Here is an 18665-nt window from a genome sequence, read left to right as displayed (position 1 = left end):
TGACTTGCTCATATGTATTTTCAGAAATTCACAACTACTTCAAATAACATTTTTAAACAATTTGATTTCTAAGTACAAAAGGATTTCAAAGCTCTGAAGTTACCTGGTCACACAGGAGAGCAGGGACATATGAACATGTAGGCCAAAATTAGTATTACTGTCATCTATGTGTTTCTTAACAGAGAGAGGAGGCGGCACGAAAACCTTGGGGATGCCACCTAGGTGTGTCTTAACCATTACAAAAACAATAACAGAGACGTAGTCTAAAGAACAGTAGGTGTAGCACTCCAAACCAATAAAAGAAAAAAAAAAATAAATCTTGTTTTCTTTATTCCTCACAAGTCTGTATCATTGTGAAATATAGTGGTTTTGTCTGTACAGGATGAAAGCCAACACAGCTGATGTGATATGCAGTATGTATTCGTAATCTTTGGACCATTATAAACTTGTCATTTAGAGCACATAGCAACTAATTTCAGCAGAACAGTGCGTGAATCAAGTAACTTTAGCAGAGAGTGTGTGTATGCTAATGCATGTGTGGCAAAGTAAACAGAAAGAACAATAAGTTAAATCACGTAACCATTTTATGGATTAATTACGAATTACACATTTTAAGAAACCTAAAATTGATTTTTTTTTTTTTTTTTAAAATTATGACAAATAATCAAGAACACTCCCTGCACACTGGGCTAGCGTGGCTGACTTATTTACCTACCTGTTACAACACCTTAATGGATTTGAATTCCCCTTCTCTCCTCTCCTACGGCTTGAGTGACAACTGACTAATAGGATTACAGGCTCTGTTCCAATAATACAGCTCAGCTACATGCCAGCAAAAAATGACAGCCTAAACCTGAATTACATGGCCTGGGAATCCATCCAATTATTAACTAAAGTAACTGTTATTACCTAACCTAATCAAAGGAGAAGCAGCTGTTAATCTTTGGTGGCCTGCAGTGTAGCAGCGGTCAGACTGGATGAACTGTCTTTGTATTTGACTCCTCTACAGACAATAATTATGTCCTTTGTGATCAAGAAGGAAGGGTTTCCTAACCTTTCAGACAGAGGCAGCAGATGGGGAACAACTGTTTGTGTGTTCATTAACAAGATAGGGTGGATTTTATCAGGGTTTGGCATCTGTGGCACCTTCAGAAACTCCACTTACCCAATGATGTGAGTACGTCTGGCAAATTCAAAAATTAGCAGACTAAATATAAAGTTCAAAATAATGTTTTCATCTCATTAGCTGACATTTGGTACAGAAAAATACACACAGCTAAAAAATAGTAATTTACACGTATGCCTCATCATACCTAACATGGTCAACAAAGAAATACATGAAAAGGCCAAGTGACCTGTGCTGTTACTTTGCTTGGCTTTGTTTAACCCATTAAAGTAATCGGATAATACGAACTGTATGCTTCCAAAATAAAACCAAATCAGGGGAAAAATCTCTGATTTATTTATACAAGTCAGTAGGCAATACAAAGTAACACAGAGTGAAATAAAGTGAGCATCAATTAGTAACAGCTTTTGGTTTCTGTGTACAACATTCCAGGACAGAAGCGAGACCAAAACCACTATCCTGTGCTGCTGCTCCCCTTTACACAGGACATGTGACAAACTGGAAGATTTGTATAACAGAAGATAGGAGATCAGAGAAAACTGCTTCATCATGAGACACTACAGAAGTACAATTTAGTTAGTGTTGGGGAAAGTAAAAATATGATGGGATCACAGTGTGGAAGTACCTCAATGGGAAGATGATGTCTGATAATGCACAGTAACAGCTAATATTTGGAAGCTGAAACTGGATGAGTTCAGGTAAGAATAAAATGATTTTTTTAATGCCAACAGTAATTAATGACGAGCATAATATACTTAGGATATAGTCGACTCTCAATCATTTGAAGTTTTTAAATCAAACCTGATTATCTCCTAGAAAAATATGATCCTAGTTAAATCATAATTTATTAATTTTGTGCAGGAGTTATTGGGTGAAATCCAACGTCCTGGACCAAAGTACTCACTTCCATACATTTCTCCTGTTAAAGTATTATTATTAGTTAATAAGTAGAGCAGAATCAGAAATAACAGAGTTTTAGCAGCTGAAATGATTTAACGTCAGCTTTACAACCTCTGTGCTATGCAACTTTAGCATGTCACAGTTTGAATATCAGCACCTGAAACCTTTTTGAACTAACTTAAAAAATATTGTGGTGTAAACCCTCCCTCTGGGACAAACCTCCACAACCAATATTTTGATGCGGATTAAAAAAGAGCATTTTCCTTCAACAGCCAGAAGAATGCTTTCTGCTAGTCCTGCCTACTATGTCCAAATAAAAAGCTGATCTGGAAAGCCTGTTTGAACAGACCTTGGGAACTAAAACTGTTTGGAAGAAAATATTTCTGAATGAAACCCAAATACTTTGATACATTCTGACTTCTATTTCTGAAAGAACACACTGAACTTGTGCAACTCTATTCCACACTTGTTAAACTGCTCACTGAAGGAAGAAATAACAACTAATTAGTAAAATATAGTTGAAATCCATCTTAAAAATTTTATTCTTTCCTTTTATCCAGTGTTTGAAGATTCTATCTAAAATGCCAGGGGCTAAGAAATGCAGTTCAAAGCTGCCTTAGAAAAACAAACCAGACAACTGAATCCTGGGCTGGCTCCTCCTTCCCCCCCGCCCCTTAAAATAAACACAGATATATCTACACATACAGAAAAATCATAGATATGTTCATGATTGTAGAAAATCTACACTCTTTGTCTCCAGACATAAAAATTTACACAGGGAAAAATCACTGTATAGTATACCAAAATAATATTTCCAATTAAAATAGACACTTTTGTTCCCTGTAATACTTTTCTCTAGAGAAATCAGTATTATAAAAACACCCCATTCCACATCTGAAAATTTCAAAGTGGTTTTCAAACATGACCCACAACAGAATTTCAAGCACTGAACATCAATGGGAAATTAGTTTAAGATTAAAACATGAGCCACAATTGGCATACCATTGGGGGGAGGTAGTCATTCACATTAAGGACATATCTATCATGTATTTGTATCAACTCCTCCCTCATGCATTGCTTCTAAGTTAAAGCACCCAAGCTCTTTACGTAATGCTATGCAAGGCCACAGAACAGAGGGCTTGAGAAATGCTCCTTCACACCTTATCCCGCAAAGCAAAGTGCAAATTCTGAAGCCTTAAAGCTGATTCTGAAGCCTTAAAGATAAGGCAGCTTCTCCAGTTTCTGTGTTTACACCCCATACAGACTAATCTCTGTGGCTTCATCTAGGAGAGGATGCTTACCTAGCATCTCCCCCGCTGCTGAGATGGTAGGTAGGTAAATGGGCCTTATCTTGCAGAAGCTGTTTCACCCCTGCACGATATTCAGTATTTGCACACTCCTGTGTAGAGCTCAATCTCTAGCATCTAAGCCATTTGGATAATACTGTTGTTTTCACTTGAATAGCTAAGGTATACTAACCGCAACTTCACATATCTTATATTTAGTATAAAGGAAGACAAATATCTAAGTACAACAAAAAGAAAGTATGAAAAAGAAAGCGGTTGATACATCACTCAAATGCAACACTAAAAATGACGCTTACTTTATTTTTTAATTAAACGAAAAACAGAAAAAAGAAGAGGCATTTACTATTATAGTCTCTGAAAGCACATTATTGACAAGCAACTTAAAATTGGTCCAGGCCTAGGGACAATATCACCACTAAGAAATTGATTCTTAAGCCTGTCCTGCAAACACTAAATGTCATGTGCTCATAGATTTAACTTCTGTCTATGCACATTATATACTTTATTTATTCTTCTGTTTCCAAACTTCTGCCCACACTGTAAGGTAAACCATGTTGGATAGGGCTCCTTGCTGAATTACTGTATTATCTCATTGAATAAGATGAACCTTATTCAAGCGATCTCCTTCCAAGCTCTGCATTGTCTTTTCGGTTCAATAGTAAAATCACAGAGGGGCACTCTATTAACCCTTCTGTTGACAAGGACAGGACCCTCACAATCCTGTTTGTGAAGTTTCAAGAGTAAGTGAAAGCCATAAAGGAAAGACAGGTAAAGGTAAACTAGTAAACTGCATATTATCTGTTCAGTTGCTTTCACTCATGCTAAGTAGCATAATGGGAAATAGCCAATATTGCTTGGAAAAAGAAGAATTGTCCTTAAAGATATTGTGAAAGACAGCACTGAGCATTGCAGCACTTGTGCTTATTAAAAATAAATGTTTAGTCTATTTATAAGTAACAGGGCATCTAATAAGTGCATCAATTAAAGGAGAAAAGCGAGGATAAAGGTCTAAGTCTCTAATACCAGGAACAACTGCTCCTAGATCTCCATAGATGGCTCCATTAGCTAAGGCCAATTTGACTTCTGAATAATCTCATAAATAGAAGCTCCCAAACAAATATATAAAAAGCACAATTACAAGGTTCTCTCTCAGCATTTTATTGGACAAGAAATTGCCCAGTGAGTAGGAAAGTTATAGATCTTTTGTGACACTGAGTCTTAAATCCCTATGGCTGACATTTCACTATCAAAAGCTTTCAGCCACTAGAAAGCAGCACTGATTTCAGCTGAACTACACTATGAAAACAAGTGCAATCAAGCAAAACTAAAGATATTAAAATTATGTGGGAAAAGACATAGAGAGATACGGTTGTTTAAAGACCCGTAGTGCAGTCAAGAGCACTTGAATCCAAACACAATTTTCACGCAGATTGCCTTTGGTACTCTCTTGTAACCTCTTGGACTATTTGCCCATTGCCCCATCTACAGGACAGCAACAAAGGACTGCAGGGCAGATTAATCATGTGGGTTTATGAAGTCCTGCAAACATGAGAACAGACAACAAAGACATATATAGGTGATATGTCCTTGAGTCAGAAGTGATGGTCTCAAACCAGATGTAGAATTTTAAGAACACTTTCAAGAAAAATGTGTGTGTATATACACCACATGTGTATACACATACCATCAGGCTAAATGAAGTAAAAACTTCGGTTCTTTAGAAACTATAATAATCATTACTTTCCCATGATCTCTAAATTGGCATCTGGTCATTAGCAGAAACATGCCTGTATAGGGCATTTTCTCATAACTGAGAAATAAGTGCCTGTACTTTAATGACACTAAAACATATCTCTTGTCCCGTAAATGTTTACTGGAGAAACTCTGCATACCTTGGAATGTATATATCTATCTATCTCTATCTCCATTATATCCAATCTGATAGGAGGCATTAGTTCTAAACTGACACAGAAGGAAAAAAGCCTGATCTGACAGCAAAAGGCCACAACTAGTACGGTGTAAGTGCACTGGAAGGTAACACCGCTTAATTGCATTGCACAGAACTAGAAATCAACACGGCAGTTTTCAACTACACACGCTGTGCACAGTAAATTAACTTCCAAATGATCTTGGAATAAGTACACTGCAGAGCTTCTCCGTGAACTGAACTTGCCTTTTAATACTATTTCCAGCAAACAAGTTAAAAAATAGTCTGTGGCTGACCTCTAGTAACAAGTTCCTATTTATATGTTCATCTGGAGTAAAAGGTTAATCCACAGATTATAGAAACTCTGGGCAAACGAATTATTGATGATAGAAAGCTGCCTGGTCCAACTTACAACACACAACACACATCTGACCTATTGACTTCTTCCTGGCAGTGACAGGGAAAGGCTGTTGGGTAGAAAATGCTGCCCAAAGAGCTCCTCCTGTGTTTGCACATAGCCTGCTCTTTGAACTCACAGCCACTGTGCTATAACTATCAAATCCGCTGCCATGGTTGATCAGATCAGGTGATGTTTCTACTACTCGTAGCAGTTGGGACCATATGTAATTAAGATGGTAGCTACAGTACAATGCACCATACTCCAGGCTTTGAACACTGCTGAACTTTCCTCAAACTATGTTTTACTGGCACTCAGTGCTGAGTACGTATACAGTAAAAACCCCTAATCTCCCAGTTAAAGGGCTTAAAGAAGTTAATTCATTTTGAGGAGGGTTACTTTCGTCTCAGATTTTCCATCAATTACACCTGCTTCATCAGTTCCTGAGTTCACGCTCTGAACTCAGGTTCTGTACTTTCCTAAGGATAGGTAAAGACTAGATTAACACTTGCAACAAAGGAAGTGTAAATACAGAATACCCTATGTTACCTTCTGTGTTAGCAAAATTATTAGATTTTTAGTAGTAAAATACAGAGTTTCAAGGGCCTGAATTCTAGTTTTAGCCAGTAAAACAGACTTATTTAAGTTTTGCCATTCAACACACTTCATAAAGTTTGGATTTTGACTTTAAATAATTTTTCAACTGTTACAGTTCAGCTTTACATTTGATTAACGACTTCCCTTCACATGACATCACCGTAGCTCTGGAGTGGCTACTGCAGTATCCAAAGTTGAAAAATTGATAAACAGATTAAAAAATTGATCCCTTCTTTGTATAGAAATACATCATATGTTTAGCTAAAATGAGGCTTAAAGTTATAACTTCTGATTATCTATAAAAAATAAGAGTAGCAACTACTTTCATACAGAACAAACCCCCAAAGTGTTGATGAAAGCACAGTTAAGATAGTGTGAGTCTTTATTTTTTAAACACTTTGGCCACAAAGTGCCCACTGCCCAATATAAAAGGCAGCTTTTTGGTGTAAACCAACGCACTACGTATCAAAATTTTCACATGGCTAAGAGCCAAAAGACACATATCACGTATACAAGAGAAAGGCAGTAAGTTACAGCATGACAGTATCAACGACTCCGCAGAGTCCCACTGCACCGTTGCAAGGGTGGAGGCGGAAAGGGCACAGGACTGATGTGGGGCTCGGGGGCCTTTGCCGGCTTGTTTCCATCCACAGCCATGAATTTGCCTTGCCAGCTGCTGCCAGAGGTCAGCCCTGCTGCTGGTCCTGTGACGCTCCTGCCACCGCAGCCAAGCTGAAGTGCTGTTCAAGCACTAGAGACGGGCCACCCCGATCTGCACTACAGATTAGTATAAAATGCAGACAGCACAAACAACAGTGGCTTATAAGCATGCCTATTTAACTGTGGGCATGTGGCTGTTGTTTTTTGTTTGTTGTTTTGTTTTGTTTTGTTTTGTTTTTTTAAATGAATACTGTGCATGTGTGTACCTCTATTTTTTCCTATAGAACACTCTGTATGATTGCACATTTAAGTCTTGACAGGATATATACTGATTACCTACCCTAACGCACCAAAACCAGGAGACATGCTGCTATAAGAAGCTCAGTAGGAAAAAAAGCTGTGTAATTTCTAAGCACGTTGGCACATGAAGTGCCAAAGAACTGGCTGAACCTCATGTCAGAAAGACGAAGGCATGCTCCAATAGTAGTACTCAAACTGAACAAAACTGGGGCCTGTTTGTTCAATACAAAAATCAACAATATTTTAAAGCCTGTTTAGAACACAGCCATAACTAAACACAGAACTTTGAGAATTAACATGCAAATTAATTTAGGGGGTAACACCTTTGGCCTTAGAAGTCATATCAGTATTAACCAAATTAAAATCTTACACAAGCATTTTTCTTCCAAAACCAAAGTTTCACTTCTAAATAGATTTATTACTTCAAAGGATTAAAAGGACCTGCTGTTGCTTCTGCCAGTAGTGTCCCCTAGTGGAGAAATGGGGGATACTAAGTAAACAAGAAAACAGAAGTGGGCTGCATCACAGAAATCACCTGTCAAGGAAAATACAAACACCTCTCAATCACAAATGTGCCTATGAAAGTTTGGCATCTTGACCAAGCTTTTCATTACTATAATAATGCTTAAACATAGATGTTGAATAACTTTTTAAAGCTTCAGTCAGACTGAGAAATGCATCAGTTGTGAGGCTATATACAATAGTTGGCTGAGCGTGTTAAATAACATACAGATAATGTGCCTGTGTGTGTATGCATGTATATACAGAAGATCACAAAATACAGACAATGTGGCTATAATTTGGATAAAGCCACTAGTCCATGACTTAGGTAAATTCACTAAAGCAGTAATTTTCACCCTTTTTCATATATAATGCCCTACGATGCTTTTTTTTTTAGTTTAGCAAGAGAGTGACAGATAAGCTGACACCTTCCATGATTTCTCCAGCCCTCAACAAATCCATGTATCAGGCTTTACGCTGGGTTTCTTCTAGAGGTGTAGATATCCTTAACACTTAACTAGTGACTGTAGCTTGCCTACAGAAACACTCTGCTACTGAAATGAGGAATCTATTCTATTCACAGCTCCCAAACTCATCTATTATTGTCTTCCTCTCTCCATCTCTTCCTTTTCCTACATAAAAGCCACCTAAAATAATTTTGTGTGGGGAAAAAAAAAATCATCACGGGATGGGACCATGGATTTTTGCCACCATCTTAGTCTCACCTGATACTTCAATGCTCCAAAGACAAGAATTAATGATTTTGAAAAGATTACTGAATCATTGCTCTGCCTGCTAGCACTCTTGCTTTCTTCAAGATACTGATCATCCTTGCCTCTAAGGGGTCTAGCTGATTAACAGAACTAAGTTAAACTCGGATCAATTGTTTTCAGCCAAAAATTTAGGTTTAAAATGTGCTGCTTCTAATTCACACCTGACAGTTTTCTTCAATTATGAAACAGAAGCCACAAACCTCAAGCTATGGCCTGTGTGCTTTAAAGCTAGTCTGGTTCTTCCAGTGACATCATGTAGCATACAATGCACTACCTATTTATGTCACTCTTGCTTAGCTTACAAATTCAGACTTCCTTCAAGAATTTGATATCAAATTACAGTATCTTGTCTAATACTCATTCAAAACAACAAAAGTTATGTGGAGCAATAATGCCATATCCAGTTCAAATATAATCAATAGCAAGTCAAGGAAAGCTTGAAGATACATCATTGCCTTTCAGCTGGTCTGGAATTCCATTCTTCTGAAAAATAAAATCCAGCCATTAAATTCAGTGTCTTTCAATCCTCTCTTTGATGGCTACACTACTCTGCTACACTAGAAATATGCAGCTACCTAGGTGCTTGAGCCAGGTTCACAATTTTTGCAGCACCAGAATCAAACGCATGAGTTTGGGAATCACAAATCCCACTGTATTCTTAAATAGACTTAAATAAGTAACAATACTGAGTATTTATAGAAGGGTATTTGCTTCTAAAATCTATTTTGTCTGTATATACACATATCATATATATTTATATACACATACACACACATATACACACACAGAAGAACAATTTTAAATCTATGTAGAGACTTTTGAAGAAATTTATCAGGAACGGTACAAAAGCTTACACGTGTTCCATTTAACATGGCATTTGTTCCATACCTTAGTTCTTCACCAGTTTTTAGTTTTATTGTTTCAGTTTCTGATGATTCAGAGTTTGTATCATTGGAGAAAAAAAATCAGGCATTGCTGGCCAGGCAATTCTGTGTGCCTTCCAAAAACTGGCCTATTAATCTTCACACTGGCTATGGTCACCATACCCAATGGGCCTGACAGTTTAGAGAATAAAACATAAATACCGGGCCTGACTGTGTTGTTAAAGCCAACCATTTCTGACAGTCTTTACAATGGGATAAACACTGTCTGTCTACAGTCCCCATGTATTTGAAAGCTACGACAAACATTTTACTGAAATGTAAATAACTGACATCACAACTGCTGAAGCAGGAGGCTGAAAAATCTATCTAAAAATCACAAAACAAAAACATTTCCTGACACAAAACAAACCATTAATGGTCACCGAGAGTGCACTTTTTAGAGGTCATAATTACTGAGATCTTTTCTTTAAAAAAGTATTAAAACACTGCAGTCAATTAATAGCTCAGATTCACACATTTTTCACTTAGAAAATTACACCTTTTCTAAGGAAGTACTGTTTTTTTTTCCCCTGAAATCTGTTTCCAGTAGGAATACTATTCTGAATTAGTAATAAAAATAAGTATCTTGAAACAGCCTACTGAAAAGAAGCTAGTTTTAGATTTGTATGAAGAGAGCTGGTAAGTAACTATAAGCACCACGGTCCAATTTATTAAAAGCCTCCTCTTCTATTCTTCTGGTTCCATTTTACTTCCACACTTTAACAACTTAATTTGTGCTCACTATTATGTACTGAGATTTTTACAGCACCTAGAAAGCCTGAAGGAGATTAGGGACAAGCTATCCTCAAAACTGTACAAAATCATAGCAAGTTTTATGAACATCAGAACCAGTGAAATCTAGTTTGTCAGAGCTTTGTTCCTTGTGACGGACACGTGAGCTTCAGCTGTAATGTTTGCTTAGGCTGGGACATTTCTAAAACATCTATCCTTCCTCTGCGGCTGCACGTCTCTCCTCAGGAGCACATCTGTAAGATCTTCTGTCAAATCACTTAGTTAAAGGAATCTTACAACTTGTGTTGTGATGAAGATCTTTTTCAAACTAGCGTTCTGATGAGAAACATCCTCTAAAAATAATTCCAGTTAAGCAGATTAACTGCTGCACTTGGATTCCAAAAATCATGAGGTTCCGTCATGATCATATTGAATCTGTGTGTCATATTCCCAGTCAGCAGGATGGGAGACACACTAAGGGCTTGTCTAGATGTCAAATGTAAGTATTGTACAAATTTAACTAAAGTGATTTAACTGCAGTGTTTTAGCTGCAGCTGAGCCAGGTGAAAAGGCTATTGACCTCAGCTGCTTGTCACTGTCCTCCTTATTGAAGGTAGCAGCCTGCCACATTCCTCACAATAATGCTGTCTGTCATCTCTGTCTAGCCCAGACCTATCAAAATTGCCTAGAATACCTTAAACATTTAAAAATAGGACTTTAAAACCTGGACCCTCCAAAATAAACCCTAAAAAGAAATTCTAGGACGAACTTTAGGGAAGTGATGTTCTGTCGGCAAGTCTAAGGACGACCATATGACAGGCAGTAACCTCTGACCCAGGTCAGGTTCATAGCCTTAGAAATATATGTACTTCAGTCAGTGGAACATCTAATGTCTATGCAGTAGAAAATGGTTTTGGTTTTTTAATCAGTAAATCTCACCTCTATACATTGAGGGAAATACATGATATAAGCACAAGCAACTTAAAATTGTACCTGTAGTCACACTAACAGGATATACAGCTTTAAATAGACTGGTTTCTGAAAGTGTTCCCTATTACAGGAGTGTTCCCTATTTCTGTAGGAGTGCTTAAGTCAAACTTGAGTAGTTAATCCAGGATTCCTTGCACATCTGAAACACACTGCTGCCCTTGGTAATGGAGGTGTAAAATTAGTCCCGTCAAAGAATGAACATGTATAAAATCAAAAGAACCGTGGCAGAAAAACTGCTTTAGCCCTGCAGTTTCAAACATCAGCTCTACCTTCTTTAAGAGGGTACAGGAGTTTTTCTTTTAGCATCAAGGGCCCATTTGCAGGAGATCTTAAACTGAGTGTTACTAGATCTTATTAAGAGCTTGAAGAGTCCTGTATGACAATCTGCCAACATCAGGCCAGGGCTTTCTGGTAACATTTGCACGCGTTTTCCTGGGGTGTGTGTGTGTGTGTTTGGTATTTTAACGTACTTTTAGACAAAAGAGAGGTGAAAGTGAATACAACTTCCTTCCAGGATTTCTGCCAGAAAGGATGAGAGACTCTGCGCAAAACCCAAGGGCTGCCTTCCAATAATCTAGAGCACACCCAAACCAGCACCCTAGCAGTACACGTTAGGTACATCTTGGGGACAGCATACCAGGTGTATACACCACCAGCCAGATTTGTGCCTCCTGCTTGATATAACTAGCAGAACCAAGGACAGATGACCTGAGGGGTACAAAGGTATTTAAAACTGAAACAACATTGTTGTTTTTGACTTTATAGCACCTTTTATGTTTATTTAATTAAAATACATGTGAACCACAGGCTGTATGCAATTAAAGGCCGTACTCCTTGTCAGATCCTCAAAACCTGCACTTCAACTAGCTAACTTACAAATACTTTACTGGCATAGGGTGCGATACTTCTAGCGGTTGTAGAGCTTCATCCAAGTAAGCCAACGCGGACATATCAAGAAGTGCCTGGAGATCTAACAACCACCTGAAGTAAAGCAAAGCAACTCCTCTTTCATTTATTAGCACTCAAATCATGAACTGGATTCAAAGTGAAAGTTGTTGGTTTTGCTGTGTTGCATGGGGAACCGGCAGCAGCCTATGAATTCTATGTTAATGAGAAGCAGGTAATGTGCTACAATAAACAGAGAGGACTTCAAAAAATACAGTGGTTAAGACGTATCTTTGCCTGAGAGACGGATTTCTCAAATCTGACTATCTAGAGGGTATGCCAATACAAAACCCTTTTCGTTTACATTAAACAAACCATTTTTGCTACACTGGTGAAATCACTCGGCCCGAGTGCAGAATCTGCTTATGTCCAGCAAACCAGGAAGGCATGCAAAACAAAACCAAGTTTACCACAATAATTATGCAGGCATGCCTCATCCTAGAATGTTCTCACATTATAAAAGTCCAGGAGTAGAGAAAAAGCCTTATTCATTACTATGAAACACAAATGATGTAGACTAAGTCCAAAAAGGAATTGTTAGTCTGATTTGATTCTACCTGAAGGCAAAACCCAGTGAGACAGGGCTGCTGATCTTTTGTATGTGGCTTTTTTGTCATTCAAGTTTGCACAAAGAACACACTCCCACCCTTTAATGTTGTTTTAGTACAGTCACGGCATTTCTAATGAGCTGAATAACCCTTCCTTCTGTTGAGGAATTTAACGGTACTTATTTTTCTTATTTACTGTTACTAACAACAGCTCAGCATTTTATTTCATGGTTTGTAAAACAAATCTTTATTTCCCTGGTGAGAGAGTATAAATACATTTCTCTGTCAGTGTAAACTATTAGCAAAAGAAAAATCCAATGTTTCACAGTATGACTGAAAAGAGGGGTTTGGGGATCAATTTTACTTTATAATACTTTTGCATGACTTCTGAGCCTGAAGAATTTCTAGTAAGTGGCAAGGATCTATTGTAGTGAACTCTGTCCTCCCTCAGGGCAATTCTTTATTCAACCCAGGCCATTAGCAAGGGTAAATCAATGTTATCAGCTCACACACACTGACAGCTTGTGTGGTTCCCACTCCTTCATTCCTCCCCCCACATTATGGTATATTTTTATGCTCTCCAGGGAAATTCAATTAACAGTGTCAGTCTCCTCCTCTCAGTCGATGACTGACACCATCAAGATTCTTTTCACCGCCCATGGACATGTAAGATGTGTCTGCTGATTTCTTGACTTGCAAGTTAACAAGAGAATTACTATCCACTTCTATAAATGACTATGTATGGTCTGTGCCGTAAACACAGTGACAGCTATTGATATCAATCTTTCTTGACCTTATTGATTAGGACACTCAGATATAATACTACTTCTTCAGTGGCAGAGTAATGTTTTGAGGGTAAAAACCCAAATCAACAACAAAACAATGCATGCCTATTAATACTACCAAATTTATCTTTTGGTTCCCAACTGCAGACTCAACAAGCAGTAAAATGTTATGAACAATTAGTGATTAACATTTAGCTGCAATTCATCTCTCATTTAAAAAAAAACCTCAGAAAACATCTACTGATGAGAGGCTGGATACAACACCACTTCCCAATCACAGTTTCCAATAATTATTTAGATAACTTTCAAAACAGATACATCTTTTTACAGTCTTCATGCAACAACATGATTTCTATATTTTGAAATAAATAATTATTGAAAAATTAATTTGTTAACAGAAACACTGCAAAATTTGAAAATGTCACAACTCTTTCAAAAATGCTATTAAACTTGATCAGCAGCTCAAAGTAACTAACAGAATACATGGCAGAACCCTATGCATCCCAGGCAGCATTTAGTATTTAAAGTATATGTTATTAGCAATTGTGTTCCATATTGACTAAGCTGTGAAAAGCATCAAGCAGATCTCTCATCTTCACAGACACCAACTCTGAACCACAATGATGCAACCCCCTCCTCAGATTTCATTAATTTTGTTTCTCTCAGAAATAATTTTCATGATTTCTTGATTAGAGATATGAAAGAGAAGTATTTTCTAATGGTTTAAGAGAGAACAGAACATAATGTTCCAGCTGAAAACTCAAATACCGTGGTCCTAAAGGAGCAAAAAAAAATGCATCACAAGACGCAAAGCACTGCAGCAGCAGACTGATCATGATGAAACAGTAAAAAACATGCAAATGCTATGCTATCAATTAAAAAAATTCCAACATTTACCATAAACCATGTTCTACAAACATAGCACTTCGAAAAAATTCAAAACACAGAAATATCCCATGTATATATGCACATCATACCTTCATCATCCATCAAAGACCTACCCAAAGAAATACAGGCTTTGTTGTACTCTGTGAAGACTCAACAGATCTGTGGTCCTTCAAAACTCAGCCATAACACCACAATATGGTGGCTGTGACAGCAAAGCTGTGTCCAATTCTTTCCTCTGTTCTCTGCTAATTGTTTTGGCCCCTTATTGTAAAAGCTGTTTGTGGGTACGTACTACAAAGTAGATGACTGAAATGGCCCAGGTTAAAAACAATCTTAATGAAAATACAGTTGAAGTACAGCTCGTCATTATCCAGATGATCTAGCATCGGTCAAGCGTGTTTTCTGCACTTCTGCAAAACTGCCTATATAAAATCTGTTGTCTAAATAAAAGCATCCACTGCGTCAACCACCACAGAAAAGTATAATAGCAGGCACTGCTTGTTACATGGAGGTCATAAATTCTTCAATACGTGTTTAAAACATTCCAAAATCCAAACTGCTGATATTTGAGGGAAAACAGTTTATAGGTTAATCGTAAGTTATATAGTAACAGTCACAGTACCTCTTTTTCCAGAATACGAGAGATTTCTCCTAAAGTCCTGTCCAGAGCAGAAACCTTGTTGTTCCCCAACGAACAGCTATCCTGCATTTGGAGGTGCTTTAAAAGGTCTTTTGCTAATCGCTGTAACCTTCAACATTAAACAGAAAACAAAGAACAATTAAAGCAAAAACTCTCCTGATAATGTAAACTTTCGTCTTTGTAATGAAACTCTGCTAACTGAATTTCAATAAAGCAATCATGAAAATCTGTGTAAAAGTATTATTATCATCTATATTGAACAGCATGTAAAATACGCAATACAGCAAGGAGATACAGTCAGCCTAGACTGTCTATGACATTTCACAATCTACTTTGTCAGGGAAATGGCATAGAAATAGTGTGAACAGTACAGCCATAAAGGTGTTTCTCTATTAACTGTTTGTTTCTGTTGTTTAATAGAGTTAACTTTCCTATTCTCCCTCCACAGTTTATCCTGCTAGTTTTTGCTGTCTTCATTTTCAGCATGGTTTCATCCTCCTTTTCTTCCATCATTCAATCCTTTCCACCCACTTAGCTGAGTAGTTCATTCTTGAGATGAGTAAGGGAAATAGAACAGCAGACTACTTGGCTAATTTCTTATAGGCATCATAAAAGAAATGGCTCTTTAGGGTTATCTGAATAAGTGAAAAGTAGTGACTTTGCAGACTACCTCAGAAAGGGCATTTTATTAATGAGAGTCAGTAATGAAGCCAAAATGCAGAGGTGGGAGAGATATAGAAACACACGGGTTAGGATTCATTTCAGTTTTACACATCGACATCTGGGCTATTCACCTATGCTCTCCTGCTAGGCAGCGAGGAGAAATATGCAGTTCCAAGGCACCATCCTAAGGTCGAAAATAAAAACAGTCAAAACACACTCATAATGTATCCTTCTTTGCCCTGAATGTGAAGTCAGTAACTAGCTCAGATGTAGACTTCTACATCTGTAGATGCCTCAAGGCAGATGATACAAATGCGAAACAGAGTCCCTTAACTGGAGACTGAGAGAAGTAGGGAGGAAGCACGATTCAGTACTTGCCATGTATTCGTCAACCACTGCCTTACTATCTGCTACTGGCAGCTCTTAATGACAGGTTCAGCGTTTGGTGGACCTTTGGTTTGAACTATTGAACAATTTGTACTGAAAGTGGGACAAAGCTGGTAATTGAGCAGTATGAGTGGGAGAAATACTGTTGTGACTAGAAGCAAACATAGCTCTATAGGAAGGAAAAGAGACGGGAAGGGTATCAGTGCTTATCATAAAATGGGAGATCATCAGTGTAAAAGGGCCAGAAAGCATTCACAAAGTGACCGCAGAGTAATGGCAAACAGAAAATTACATTAACTAGTCTCCAAGAGGCAAGAAAGGAGACGGAATGGCTGGGGAATGTACCACAATAGTCACATGTATTAAAAAAAAATATCAGAATATTCATTTGGGGCAATAGAAAGTTTCCACTTAATCAACAGGAAACAGGTACTCTGTACCTATTCTTTGAACAAATTAAGAGCTTTGTTAAAAGCTTTCAAGAGACTCTGAAAATACATATATGTTTTTAAAGTACAAACAAAAATGATTTGTAGAATTTTGAGTCTTGGACTTCTTATCATCTGGTCAGCTGAATCCACTAATATGCAGCCAGGATTTTTCTATGACAAGAAAAAATAAAGGGAGATTACATCCTGATGAGATTTTCTGCACTGCTATTTCCTCTGCGGAAAATGAGGTTGGAGGAAACCTCTGTCTAACTCAGTAAGCCACGAGCTAAAATGGGAAAGAAAATTAAAAGCCAAAACACAAATAACTGCAGGACTTGGACAGTAAATCAAATGACCACTAACTCTGCTGAGCATAAGCAGTGGATTGTAGCACCAATGAAAAGTCGAATTACTGCAGTCCAGGAAGATGATCCAGAAACAGAGTATTTCAGGTATTCTTATAGAACAGGATTTAGAATGGCTATTGCCTCGGCAATATCCTAGTGCATTAACCAAAAATGAAGACTTTCTCTCTTCAACACATCTACCCAGATTCCCTGATTAAAGCATATATAAAGCACTGAAAACAACTCACCACACTATATTGTAACTTCATCTGACAGAACACAGCAAGATGGGTTTCCATTTGCTTCATTTAACATCAGAGGAATGGAATTCAACCAGGATTAACCACAGAGGCTAAAGAAAGGGACTTTCCTAATCTACATCAGGCATCAGCATACAAAATGTGTATGGTTTACCAAAATACTACTCACAAGGACTCAAATAGAAAATAATCATATTACATTGTTACTTCTGTTGACAAATTACCTTTCTTTCTCTTTAGTCTATAAAGATGCTACATAAATTAAACATCACATTCAGTTACTGTCCTCAGGTAAAAAAAAAATGCTATACAACATGTTAACTCTCAAGAATAAGCTTCCAGCTTTCTGTTTCTTCTAAAGTCTTTCTGGATGCTTTTACCAAAATTCAAACTTTTTAAGTATGTGTTCAGCATCATACAGTAAGAAACATGAAGAATAAATTTTCAGTTCTGCCACATTAAAGAATTACCTCTTACATCCTCGTATCCTACTGTATGTTGGTTGTCTGCCAAAAAAAGGTAACGTATGCTACGTGATCACACGGGGAAGAGAAGGGATATAAAAACTCCCTCTTCCCACCAAGTGAACCTTGAAGAAATGATTTTAATATTCTTTATACTGATGTCATGATTCAACCTCAGCAGGCACCTAAGCACCACAAGCTGCTCGCTCACTCCCCTTGCCCCAGGCGGGATGGGGGAGAGAATTGGAATAGTAAAAGTGAGAAAACTTGTGGATTGAGATAAAGACAGTTTAATAGGCAAAGCAAAAGCCACACAGGCAAGCAAAGCAAAGCAAGGAATTAATTCCTACTATCCATTGACAGGCAGGTGTTCAGCCACCTCCAGGAAAGCAGGGCATCCATCATGCATAATGGTTACTTGCGAAGACAAACACCATCACTCCAAACGTCCCTCCTTCTTTCTTCCTCCTCCAGCTTTATATTGCTGAGCATGACATCATATGGTATGGGATATCCCTTTGGTCAGTTGGGGTCAGCTGTCCCAGCTGTGTCCCCTCCCAACTTCTTGTGCACCCCCAGCCCACTCGCGGGTGGGGTGAGAAGCAGAGAAGGCCTTGACTCTGTGTAAGCACTGCTCAGCAGTAACTAAAACATCCCTGTATTATCAACACTGTTTTCAGCACAAATCCAAAACACAGCCCCATACTAGCTACCGTGAAGATGCTTAACTCTATCCCAGCCAAAACCAGCACAACTAACTTCTTGGCAGTGTCAGAGAAATAAGAATAATTTTAGGACTGTTTCAAAGGACTAGAAATCTATGTAAGATGGCTTGTGCTTGGATATGCAATTTATCATTGCTATGAAGGGATTTGGAAAGAGAACTTTTTGTACATATTGTACTCCTTGGACACTCTTTGTATGCACTGCAGATTAACAGAGCATGGCATCAACACCTGATCCAGTGACTATGTGGAAATACTGTTGAGTCCAAATCCAAACATTTCAAGGCAATTATTTAATCTTCCTTCTATCGCCCAACTTGCATTCCTCCAATGCTTACTATGCCATACAGGGAATGATAAATAACTGAAAATTTACTGGGCTAAATAAAAAGGAAAGTTAATGTCTTTTTATCTAAAGTTATTTACATCTCACTAATTAAGATTTTAGT

The 18665-nt window shown here is 37.8% G+C and overlaps 1 protein-coding gene across 2 annotated transcripts in view; it reads right to left on the bottom strand.

Annotated features, from left to right (window-relative positions):
* Positions 1-18665, bottom strand: part of SCAPER (S-phase cyclin A associated protein in the ER) — a 168083-nt gene that overhangs the window by 62482 nt on the left and 86936 nt on the right. For both annotated transcript variants that reach the window (XM_082321353.1, XM_082321354.1), the window contains exon 23: positions 14922-15048. In XM_082321353.1, coding sequence (XP_082177479.1) covers positions 14922-15048 — 127 coding nt within the window. The remainder of the gene's footprint in view (positions 1-14921; positions 15049-18665) is intronic.

This window comes from Platalea leucorodia, assembly GCF_965183815.1.
Source record: "Platalea leucorodia genome assembly, chromosome: 9".
NCBI classification, from domain to species: Eukaryota; Metazoa; Chordata; class Aves; order Pelecaniformes; family Threskiornithidae; genus Platalea; species Platalea leucorodia.
This window is presented reverse-complemented; position numbering and strand designations above follow the sequence as displayed.